The following is a 13,574-nucleotide window of genomic DNA, read 5'->3' as shown; positions in this document are numbered from 1 at the left end:
CCTTACAATCTTTCTTATGCAAATAAAGCTGATCTTTTGCTTATAGTATCTGAGATATGGACCTAACTTCGAAAACTGAACTTTGACTCCTTGAAAAAGAGGTCAAGATCAGATGAACATGTACACTTTTCAATTATTTCATACAACAAACATAGTTGACCTATTGTTTATAGTATCTGAGAAACAGACTTGACCACAAAAACTTATCTTTCATCTCTGATTTATGAAATCGGGCCATTATAGGTCAGGTGAACCCTGTCTAACAGATATGAAGACCTTGCAAAAATACCTTATACCAAATACTGTTATCCTATATATTACTCACAATAAGCGAACAATTCACATGATAAAGCAACAGTTTTTTAAGCAGTTGCTGCAAGGACAATGGCCATATATATCAAATATGAACTTCATTACATAAGGAATCTGTATGCAAGGTTTGAAGCATTCAGGTCTCCTACCTTTTGATATATAAAGTTTTATACAAAGAATTTACACCAATGCCACAGCCATTTGATCAACATCGCTATATTTTGACAATCTTCAATGGCAAGACAAAAACCAATCTAATCCCACCATTTTCTAGAGCAAAAGTCAGGAATCTAACCACTGATTGACTATAATATGGGAAAAATATTATTATGAAGGGATCTTCTACACATCACTAAACATTTTAACAGGAATAGACACTTTATCTGTTGTAAAACCTGATTTTTATGCCGTTATTTAGTATGAACAAGGATGTATATTAGATGTTAGTTATACGTCCTTTGTATGTATATGTGCAATTACTTAAATAGTATATATATCTGCAAATCATTACCTTTGAGTAACAAAGACATCATGAAATGTGACATATATACTGCCAAGCCATTATTGAAGAAGCTAGCTAACCACTCTACCTTTTGACATATCCAAATCATCATTGGTACTGTTAACAATAGCATCACATTTCTTTTTAAGAATATTTCCTTGCTCTACACTGAATTTCAAATCATCTCCAATCATAAATTCTGAAATAATAGTAATGGACAACTTTTAATAGCAGTGGATGTTAAAGTTCAGAGGCCATATGAAAAGGTTTTCAAACATGTATTGAGAAGGCTATTTAGTCAACTAATGTTGAATAGCATAGTATACATTGTACCTGTATATCAATTTTGTTGAATTTCAAACACAAAAAGATATTTCTCAAAATTTGTAAATTTTCAGCAGAAAGTGTTTTAGGCTTAGATACTTGATTTCATTAGTTGTTAATGGCTTTGAAATAGCTTCCACTAACTGTGAGTACTCTCAGATCTGTACTTTATATCTTTAGTGTTTTTGTGCTTTATATCGTTCTGATGAGTTAATTCCTTTTTTTAACTGATTTTTATAGTATGTTCATATCTTGTGCTGTTTCACCATTGTCCGAGGTAAGGGGAGGGTAAGGCACCCACAAACATGACAATCATACTACATCTTATTTTCATAATGAAAAAAAGTTTTACCTATTACCAGAATCTGTTTGAAATACAGATCCTGCATGTATGTGTCCATGCTTTGCTTACTAGAAAACTGACATGTCTGCAAAGGCTCAGCTTGCACATTTTTGTGAGGCGCAAAGACTGATGCAAACAAAGTAATTTATGTTCATGGGTTGTCAATTTTTATCAATTTTAACACCTTCTTTTGCTTTTGGTGACACAGGTAAAAATCAAACTTTGGCACCGGGAAACAAATTTTAAAAGCATGTTTTACAATGTACCTATAATTCAATTTTTCCAAGCATAAAAAGATATTTTTCAAAGCGTGTTTTTTTTAACAAAAAGTAATTATTTACCACATTTAAAAAAAAAATTGACACCTGGAATCAATTCAGAATTGTTTATTACAAATTATCTCTAAATCATTTTAAAATTGAAATCCTGGAACTCAAAATTTGTGATTTTTTTTCAAAAATATAAAGTTTTCAACAGTCAAGTTTACTAAAAAAAAATCAATTGTTGTTTATGGGAATCAATTTTGAATAGCATACCATAGCTTATAGATCCATTTTTTATGAATTTTGGAACAAAAAGATTTTATAGAAAAAACTAAGTTTTCTACAATTATTGTCAAAATTTCACAAAAATCAAATAGGTATTACCACTGTGATAAAAATTTTAAAAATCAGTTTAGGTAATATTATCATACAACAGAAACATGCTGACGGAGACACAGACAGACATACTGATTACTATAGGCCAAACAAATAGAGTTGACTGGGCACCTATTCTTATACTAAATGTATCCTATACACATATTTTCACCAAATTATATGACTAATGGTAACTCAGAATCTGAAATCTGAAGTGGGACTTAAACCTTAATTGAAACTAATGAACCATAAAATATAGAGCAGATTGACCTTTTTGAAGGAGTCTGCTCTACTCCTAAGATGCACCAATGTTTATGATTGTCATTTAGAATCTGAACTCAGATATACAAATTACTTTTGTCAAGGAAGGACAAGATATATACACACCAGAAATATCTACTTTTTGTAAAAACCTGCTATAAATGCCAGAGATTCATCCTTTTTACACCAATTTAAATGATTGCAGATCACTTTGTGTCTAAAATATTTACTGAAGTAAAACTTAATCAAAGTCAATGATTTGTTATCTGAATAGTTAAGACAAAGTATCATGGAACTTCTACTACAATTTCAACTTTGTGTGTAATTTCCCATTGTATCTACATGCTACACTGATATAATTCTTTGAAAAACCTATTTTGTATCTCGCTTAACTTGTAATTATTAATCTTTACAATTAACTGTGCAATTATTTCTAAATGTTATCTGCATTTTTGTGTTTTCTGCTTTTTGTGTTTTCTTACCTTTGACGTCTGTTCTGTAAATATTAACAATTCTCTTTGGTCCTGATCTAGCACTTGGAATTCTTTTCACTTCTTCCTTTTCAAAAGCCTTTATTCAATAAATTAGTTACATGTATAAATTTTCAGTTAACTGCAAATATCAATACTTCAGTCAGAATAAAATTAACAGGAAACTACAGTAACTCTTATTTTGTCCAGCTGAAGACAAAATTTTACATTGATTTTCATCTTTGATGCAATCAAAAAAATTTCTTACTTTCCTATATACACCTTTTCAAGTGAGGTCACATGAAAGCATGGTTCATAAAAATTTTCTATTTTGCCAGGATCTAACCAGACAACAACAAATATACAGATTAAAAAAAAAAATAAAAGATTTATTTTCAAAATAGAAAATGGCCCACCTTTAAGTGGTCATCACAATATAATATAAATGAAATGTGCTTTTGCATGCTTATCAAATTGCCTAAAATAAAGTTTTTTTCTATCCATTATTCTTTTCTAGATAATATCCAAAAAGTCTTAATCATAAAAATAATCATTAAAAGTCCTATTCCTATAATGTATCATCTTAATAATTAATACCCCAACACAAAAAAATGGTAAATAAATGGGGGATGTGTCCATGGGACACAGATGATGCCCCCACTTGCATATCATATAAAGTTATAAAGGACATAACTGAAGAATGGTAAAAGTGACGCTACCCAAACTTGTACTTGATCTGAGTTTTGTAGTAATAAGTATTGTGTATAAGTTTCATAACATTTGGTTGAGGTAAACTTAAGTTGGAGAACAGAAACGAAAAATTCAGCAATTTTTCCATTTGTAAACGGGCATAACTCTGGAACGGTTAAAGTGACACCACCAAAATTCAAACTTGATCAGTATTTTGTGGTAAAAAGCATTGTTTATAAGTTTCATAACATTTGGTCGAGGCAAACTAAATTTAGAGATCGGAAACAAAACATTCAGCATTTTTTTCATTTGTAAAGGGGTATAACTCTATAACGGTTGAAGTGACTCCACCAATATTCAAACTTGATCTGTGTTTTGTAGTAATAAGCATTGTTTATAAGTTTCATAACATTTGGTTGAGGCAAACTAAATTTAGAGAACGGAAACAAAAAATTCAGCAATTTTTCCATTTGTAAAGGGGCATAACTCTAGAACGGTTGAAGTGACGCCACCAATATTCAAACTTGATCTGTGTTTTGTGGTAATAAGCATTGTGTATAAGTTTTGTGGTAATAAGCATTGTGTATAAGTTTCATAACATTTGGTTGAGGCAAACTAAAGTTAGAGAACGGAAACCAACTTTGGGATGTACGAACAAGGTTAAAACTTAATGCCCCCTATGCTACGGCGGGCATAAAAATTTAATTATTGTGCAATAACTACATTGTACAGAACACAAATCTTATACATGTTATAATGGTGTTTATTTTTTTATCTTTTTTAAATCTCTGTGAAAAATCTAAATAAAAGTCCATCTTCTTTCTAGAATTTCTAATAAATATTAATAAATACTGAATTTTGATCATTCTCTGTTTGTATAAGAGTAAACAGTCATATGGCACTTTGTGTCTGTATTGCAATCTATATATTTATTTTGGCTGCTTACAGCATTTTCCAAGACCATATATAGGCAAATCATTAAAATTGATCAATAATTGTTGTTTTAGGACAGTATAAATTCTATCATCAAAATGTTACACCAGTCACTGTCATATATCGGAACTTATTGATAGAAAAGTAAAGTCTGCATTTTCCAAGAATTTTATGCCCCCCAGTGGTAGATTTTGTTTGCTTAAATATACAAAGCACACCTAACTCTATTTCTCTAATTTTCATGCTATTTTCACATTTCTAGGCAAGCCTCGTGCTTTAAATATAAAAATTTAACTGTCTCGAGTGGAGAAATATTGTAACATACTTGATGCAGTGGTGGAATCTATATGTTGCTGTCATGATATATTTACCGGTAATTGAAATTTTCCAACATGAGTGGTTCTTTTCCAAAGATAATTCACTTGGTTTAAAGAGAGATTAAGAATTATTAAAATAAATCTTGACATAATGTTACCTTCACTGTATTAGTGTCTGAAGGATAAACAATCAGCTTCATATCCTTGATTGTACTTCTTTTGTTGTTGTCAGAGAATTTGTCAACAATATTGTACATCATGGCAGCAACTCTCCAAGGTGGATATCCAATTTTACTAGTACCCATAGCTGGGATTGCAATAGAATGTAATTTGGACTTGCTCATTGTCTCTAAGCATTTGTAAACAAACTTCCAAATTTGCTGTAACAAATATGTAAAACATTTATACCTTCATAACAATTTCACATATTCTGAAAAGTCAATTATAACTAATCAAGTTAGCTGAATTTCTAATGTCAAAGTCGTACATATGCATTTCAACTTATGTGTAAATTATGCAAAAATTAAATACAGATACAATAAAGCATTGAGACCCCTTATAGTACTATAATTACCATCTCCTCGGAGACGGTATTAAGAGTTGAATGATGGACAGTCTGCGGGCTGAAGGCTTTCTTACTACCTGATTGGAAGATATAACTGAAGCTGTAATAATTAAAGTTTGTTGATTGGTTGGGACAATTCAAACCTAGTAAATGTCTTTTAATTCGTAGAGTGTCGGATCTAAACTCTTTATTTTAGTAAATAGATTTGCCTGGTTACCAATCATGCATATTGGTACACAGGTAACACTTATCTATAAATAGCCGAATCTCCTGAAGATTTGTAAACACACACATGATTATTTCAATTCAGTCACTCACTGTTACATACATTTTATACGTGAAAACATAAGAAAACTTTTAGGAAAATGCTTTTTTCTTAGGTTATATTTATTTATATTCAGTAAGATAATCTAAAGGCAACAAACATTTTAAAACGGAGATATCAAATAATTTCTTTTCGATTAATATTAATTTACATGAGAACTTTTATCTCAGGGGACGGAGGCAGCGGCACTTCGACCTTTCTATGGCAGGGGTGAGCAGCTGAGATATCCAATACCCCACCCTTTATATATATATATATATATATATATTGAATGATAAAAGAACATAAATGTAGTTACCCTAGCTATCATATATTTTTTACAATAAGTATATATACCTGCACATAGCTATCATTGTTACGCTATTTCATAGGGAGATACAAGTAAATAGATTTGACAAATATCTTAAACATTTACGAAAGTGATTTTAGAGACATATATACACAATATCTGGTGATTTTAATTGCATCTGTAAAAAAAATGTCGACATCTGATTAGTTTCAGATTAATCATCAACCTTGTCTTATATTTCACCTAAATTTCTCGACCTCATGCAATATCATGAAGCTTCAAATAGTGATCTATCCCAGTGACTCATCCCTTCCTCTCATTACATAATAAGTGCCCCCACACACACCCCAAGATCGTTGGGCTGAGTTGGATGTTGTCTAGATCTACCTAGCTAGCTCTTCCTAGCAAGATAGCAGACATTGAAGATCGGAAGACTAAAAATATATCTAAAAGGGAATATAAGAAGAACAAAAAACTCAGACGATAAAAGCAATTACACATGTATGCTAACATATTTTAAGCAATGTTTAATTTCTATGAATGATTTTAAAGGAGATGTGAAGTATACATAATTAATTTAGACAGCAACCCAATTAAGCAATAAACAAAACGTGACAATTTACTTCTAAAGTTCAATCTACGGTCTTCTTCAATGGACATGTCATTACAACATTTTAAAGTTTTTTATCCTCCCAAGTCTAACTATAATAATATAGAATACATGTGAATATGTGAGCCAAAATTTGTTCCTGTGAAAAAAGTTCCAGTTGAACAAATATCACAGGAAATATATTCTAGGAGAACTTTTTTCACAGATAATTTCTATATGATTTGTTCCATCTCTATAAAATAAGTTCCACAATTTACCTGGTGAAATAAGTCTGGGTTTGTGAAATTTGTTCCTTACCTAGTGAAATAAGTTCCGGGTTTGTGAGATTTGTTCCTTAGCTGGTGAAATAAGTTCCTTGTCCGTGAAATATGTTCCACTGGTTATACAAGTTATCTTCAATACTGAGCATTGTTATCAGTGAGTTTAAAGTTATAATTCAAGTACATTATAAAAACATGTATTATATTGATAATGTAATAAATAAAAGGTGTAAACATCCAATATGGATTTTGTGGAGTATAGCAAAATGTTTAATTACATTATCCATAAAAAAAATACCCAAATGACAATAATTTAATGAGGCAGAAAAGCGAAGAATAAGAAAAATCCTTCAGAAAATTTTTAAAGATCAATCATTTATTTATGAATATTGCAATTCAACATATGTTACTTCACATCAGAATTTGTAGAAAAATGAAATAGTGTGTTTTAAATATTTATCACAGTTGTTAATCATAGTTGTGCATTTGTTTTTTAATCATATTATCCATGTACAATATATATGCTGACTTAATTTGAATTTCTAAAAAATTTACCTTATTTTGAATGTTTTTCATGTTGTTTAAAGACTTCAATGTTGAGTATTAAATTTGTCAGGTACAACTATAGAATGTTTTGCTTGATATAAAGTTAATGCATCATGTTAATCTATAACATCCGTAACTTATTTAACATTTAGTAAAATAAACTGTTAACACAGAGATATGTCTCGCCTATTTGTTATTTTGATAATGCAAATGTTGAAATTAAAATAGCAATACTTAAACATTTTAGTTATGCAAATATTCAAAGTCAATGAACCATGACTGAATTAAGGTACAGGGCTAAACAATCTCCATGGAAATAAGATGTGCCAATGCTATTACAACTGCAAACCAAATACCATTGACTTTTCATAAATCGTTCCCTTTAAACAAACCTTAACACAAACATTAACTTGTAAACTATGTAAAAGTTTCAAAGTCAATGAACCATAATTAGGGGGTGGCGTTTTAAAATCTCCATGGAAATGAAACTTGCAAATGCCAATACATTTGCATACCGAATATCATTGACTTAGTGGTTCATCTTAAACTGACCTAATTAATGTAAACTAAGCAAAAGTTTCAAAGTCAATAGACTATGACTGAGGGGGCGAGGCCAAATATTCTCCATTGAAATGAGATGTGCTAATGCTTATACAACTGAACACAAATTAACATAGGCCTACCACTAATGGTTCCCCTTGAACTGACCTAATCACAAACTAATACATGTTAACTTAGCAAATTTTTCAAAGTCTATAGACCATGACTAAGGGGGCGGAGCCAAATAATCTCCATGGAAATGAGATATGCCAATGCTTATACAACTGCATACCAAATATCATTGACCTAGCTACCTCTAGTGGTTCCCCATAAATTGACCTAATCACAAACTAATACATGTAAACTATGAAAAGTTTCAAAGTCAATAGACCTTGACTAAGGGGGCGGGGCCAAATAAATCTCCATGGTAATGAGATGTGCCAATGCTAATACAACTGCATACCAAATATTATTGACCTACTACTAGTGGTTCACCATGAACTAGACCTCATCACAAACTAATACATTGTTGACGCCACTGCTGCCGTCGCCTATGCCGACGCCGGAAACAGCATACCTATGTCTCGCTTTTTGACTCCGTCAAGGTGAGACAAAAATTAGTTCCGGAACAAATTTTACAGTGTTGGAACATATTTCCTTATAATATATATTCTGGGTATAAATTTTCTGTGATATAAATTCCGGTGGAACATATTTCCTATGAAATAAGTTCCGGCGGAACAAATGTCACACCGGAACAATTTTTTGGTTACAAAAAATAATTCAGATATTACTTGAAGCTATGAGCAGGGTCAAGAACAAACTTCTAATGTTTGTTTTGAGGTTTATTGACTATTTATACTAGACATGCTATATGAGAGAAAGAGAAATAAAAGAAAATTATAAATTTAAAAGACGAAAATACTGTTGGCATTTTAAAAGATTATTCTTAATTGTATGTTTTCTACAAGAATTGTAAAACAAGTATAAACATACATATACTATGATCATAAAACAAAAAGACATTTATATGTGAACATACGAACGGTCTCCCACAAAAATTATGTCAATCCAGTATGTCAAGCTTTTAAGGGTAAGTTTGATAAGGGCCTTAATCGTCATCCAACATTAAATGGTATAGTAAATAAATATGAAGATATGTACAAGTAAAACAATAACAAAAGATACAGTATCAAGCTGTATGCTTAATAAAGTTTTTGGTCAAATTTGTTGATTCTCTTATGTTGATGGCCTCATAGTGAACTTAAAATAGCTTTGCAGAACTTATCACCTTCTTTATAACCAACGACATCCATTATAATTTGAAAAAGAATGGCGGTGAAACTACTATGTTTTGAATTTCAGGCGCTTACAATAGGTCTTACATAACAAATTACCCGTCTCACGACTCTGAGTATTTTTCATAAAAAAATATAATCAAGAAGTCCAATAAAACCAAATAATCTGAAAAAAGAAACATTTAATTGTAAGGATACTCATTATTCAAATATAGAAAAAGAGGCATGGGGCATTACACATTGCAGCCCAACTACAATGAATAGACAAAATCTTCATTGACAACAAAAATAACCATATATATATGTGAAGCTTTACATTTAAAGGATCAATTTTGAAAAGATGTGAGATACCGTTGGAAATATATTAAGGGCAAAATTTTTTTGCGGTCGTATAAAAAGTCAACGAACAATTCCAATATCTGTTTGAAAAAAAATAATCGATAAAAAGACATTACCCTTCCATTTCCAGTGTTAATACTTTCCCCAAAAGAAATTGGTAAATCTAAAAAATTGTATAAGCCTTTTATAATTTTTGCAATCCACTACAATTTACATACAATTCTGAACGAATTAAACTACAAAGAGAAAACATTTTCTACTTTCATCAGCTATGAGACGGCTAGCTTTTTAGAAAAGCTATTACTTGTTAATACCTAGGTACCAAATATGAGAGGAAGCAGACATTTTACAACAGTCCTAGGATTAATTTCCTCTTGAAGAACCTTTATAAACACAGACAACAATTCGAATTTTTAATGCAGGAATACAAAATGGATCAAAGACTCAAATAACTTGGTTGTGCAAAATTGTTTTTAGAAGGTGTATAATACCACCAAATCATAGTACGTCACATCCGGTTGCATATGAAAATAGGTCGAAAAAAAATATTCCCTTGAATTTGACAGTTGTAGGTAATTGATCCTACATTTCATTGCAGTAAAACATTTCTGAGTCATAAACATATATCTTGGGTATTTCAAAGCACCATTATTTCTTTATTTGGGGTTTCTATAGAATATTTTGGAAACTTGAGGTTACATGGTTACTAAAGCTTGTACACAGGTTAAAAAAGGGGGAAAATTTGATTGGTTAACTTCCAGTGATGGTTATTTTCTTATATGCAATGAAATGTTATGTGAAATTTTTTCTATAGTACTGGACAGGATAAAACTTTACTCATGCCAAGTATTTCTTTATTTGAAACAAAGATAAATTCTGCACAATTTTTTGAAAAGTGCAAATTTAACAAAGACTAATAGGGGAAAATCAATGGTGGTATTTCACCTATTTAATATGGGAAGCTGTACATGCACCTTTGACCTTGTGAGTACTCTCATGTGTTAAAATTTCTTGCTATTTAAGTGAAATATTACAAATAATGAAATATTCTGAGTGGATTGAGTCTCCAAAATACATTTTATGAGAAAATTTCCTTGAAATAGGACTTTACCATGAATATTAGTTGACAGAACAAGCCATACTTAGAGTCTTGGGGAGCTTTTTTCTCCTTATTTCTTATATTCTGCTATACTAGAAAAATTTTCCTAAGAAATATTTAATAAATATATAGCTTTAAGTAAATGAAATTCTTAAAGCAGTAACAACAAATTATTCACCAAAAGAGAAGTTTTTTATGTCCCTCTCTGGAACGCGGCGTAAATTTAAGTTTTATGTAAGGACTTATTGAAACCTCCTTGGAGACAGTAAACTTTTATACGGATAGTTCATTCAGCTTGAATACTTCAATTAATCATTTATAATAACATTTCTATCATAAATGAGTGAAATTTACCCCAAAATTTTTATTTATTGGCCTAAAAAGTAGAAATTTTGAGGAAATGAGAGGTATAAATGGACCAAAAGAGACCTTATAAGGAAGATAAAGAGGTCCATTAGTAGTATTTATCATCCTAAAGTCATCTTTTGTATCATATTCAACTGTTTGTAGGCAGATGAGATAAATATTTGATCATTTATTGGTCCACACTATATTCTATCATGATGCAGCTTGGTTTGAATTTTTCAAAGAAATTTTGCTCGAATCGCTGTAGATGTCGTCTTACATTATACTAGAATTTTCTCAAACTATTGAACTGATTATGACAAAACTTGACAGGAATGCTTGAAATAACCAGTATTACAAAGGAAAAAAGTCACATTCAGTTTATTTAACAAAAATGTCTTCTTTAGGTGTAATACCACCAAATCATAGTACGTCACATCCGGTTGCATACGAAAATAGGTCGAAAAAAAATATTCCCTTGAATTTGACAGTTGTAGGTAATTGATCCTACATTTCATTGCAGTAAAACATTTCTGAGTCATAAACATATATCTTGGGTATTTCAAAGCACCATTATTTCTTTATTTGGGGTTTCTATAGAATATTTTGGAAACTTGAGGTTACATGGTTACTAAAGCTTGTACACAGGTTAAAAAAGGGGGAAAATTTGATTGGTTAACTTCCAGTGATGGTTATTTTCTTATATGCAATGAAATGTTATGTGAAATTTTTTCTATAGTACTGGACAGGATAAAACTTTACTCATGCCAAGTATTTCTTTATTTGAAACAAAGATAAATTCTGCACAATTTTTTGAAAAGTGCAAATTTAACAAAGACTAATAGGGGAAAATCAATGGTGGTATTACACCTAGAACAATGGAGAGTTGTTTATACTGAAATTTAAATATATGAAAAATTAAAATGAAACAAGAGTGCATACACTGAAATGTTTGCCTGCATTACTGATCATGATCAAATTTATGGTTAAAGTTTTTGAAAAAAGGTTATACAACAAGTATTACATGAATTTCAAATTATCAATAAACCATGTAAATGAGGAAAAGGTCAAATGAACCCTGACAGACGAACCATTCCATACACAAAATATAGTTAACCTATTGCTTATAATATCTGAGAAACAAACCTAACCAAGACAACTTAACTTTGACCACTCAACCATGAAAATGAGGCCAAGGTAAGATGAACTCTGCCAAACAGACAAGTGCACCTTGCAATCATTCTATACACCATATATAATTAACATACTGCTTATGGTATTTGACAAACTGACTTAACCCTCAAAACATAGCACTGACTTTTGAACCATGAAAAAGAGGTCAAGGTCAGATGAAATCTGCTATACAGACATGTACAACTAACAATCATTCCATATAACAAGTATAGTGGCTATATTGCTTATAGTATCTGAGAAACAGACCAAACCTCAAAACTTAACATTGACCATAACATTGAGGTCAAGGTCAGATGAAACCTGTCAGTAAGACATGTACATCTTACAATCATTCCATACACCATATATCTGACCTATTACTTATGGTATCTGAGATAAGGAATTGACCACAAAAACTAAACCTTGATCACTGATCTATGAAATGAGTTAGAGGTCAGGTGAAACCTGTCTGACAGACATGTAGACCTTGTAAGGATCCCATATACCAAATAGTCAAACCTCGTTGTGTCGAACTCAGTTGTGTCGAAAACTCGGATGAGTCGAAGTAATTTCTCAGTCCCGGTAAAATTCCCATTTCATCAATGCATAATTACCTCAGATGAGGCGAACTCGGTTAATTCGAATACTCTGTTAAGTCAAGTAAATTTTATAGTCCAGTTGATGTAAATTGACCCTGATGTCTCGAAGTTCAAAAGTAAGAATTTTCGAAAGATGCAGACCTAATGATAAAATTCAAATCGGATGTATTTCTTATGTAACCTAATCATTTTCAAAAGAGATTAAAGCTGAGTAAACATACTTGTTTGTATAACAATTAAAATGACATGTTTATGGTGACCGGTAATTAACACCTGTGTTGATCGTCCAAGGGGAATGTTAGTGTGTTGAACATATTCACCTGACATAAAATCGAAATGAATTTTAATGACCCAAACCGAGATTAAATGAATCGTTAAAATTGAAATTCATTAATTACAATAAATAAAAGGATTAAGACAATTATGATAAATTCATAATAATTTAATGTTTAGCAGACTACCTCATCAGAGACCGTTCAGAACTTGTTTCATTCCGCAAGTGATTTCATAATTTATAGTGACTGACCTTTGTAAATATTTGTGTATACTATTGATTTTATTTTATGCATGATTTGTATCTGACTTGTGTGTTTAATTATTATGAAGGACCAAAACATATGGAGATTAAATATACAGTCATAAAGTGTCATATCGAAAAAAAGGCACACTGTTCAAAGTATCTCGTTTACACAAATCTCATACCGTATTTCATGCATTCCAAATTTAAGATGACACACTCGACCTCGGATGAGTCGTACCTCGGATAAGTCAAATACTTTGGTCCAGTCCCTTCGAC

General features: G+C 31.0%; 1 protein-coding gene and 1 long non-coding RNA gene across 2 annotated transcripts in view; one reads left to right on the top strand and one right to left on the bottom strand.

Annotated features, from left to right (window-relative positions):
* The window catches only part of LOC127734141 (protein mono-ADP-ribosyltransferase PARP14-like), an 89,878-nt gene that overhangs the window by 33,225 nt on the left and 43,079 nt on the right, over positions 1 to 13,574 (bottom strand). Inside the window, exons 14-16 of the mRNA XM_052243824.1 lie at positions 4,949 to 5,170; positions 2,863 to 2,950; positions 903 to 1,013 (exon numbers count right to left, since the gene is read on the bottom strand). Coding sequence (XP_052099784.1) covers positions 903 to 1,013; positions 2,863 to 2,950; positions 4,949 to 5,170 — 421 coding nt within the window. The remainder of the gene's footprint in view (positions 1 to 902; positions 1,014 to 2,862; positions 2,951 to 4,948; positions 5,171 to 13,574) is intronic.
* The window catches only part of LOC127734178 (uncharacterized), a 30,931-nt gene that overhangs the window by 11,891 nt on the left and 5,466 nt on the right, over positions 1 to 13,574 (top strand). The gene's annotated exons all lie outside the window — the stretch shown is intronic.

Source organism: Mytilus californianus, unplaced genomic scaffold (assembly GCF_021869535.1).
Source record: "Mytilus californianus isolate M0D057914Y unplaced genomic scaffold, xbMytCali1.0.p SCAF_3, whole genome shotgun sequence".
NCBI lineage: Eukaryota > Metazoa > Mollusca > Bivalvia > Mytilida > Mytilidae > Mytilus > Mytilus californianus.
This window is presented reverse-complemented; position numbering and strand designations above follow the sequence as displayed.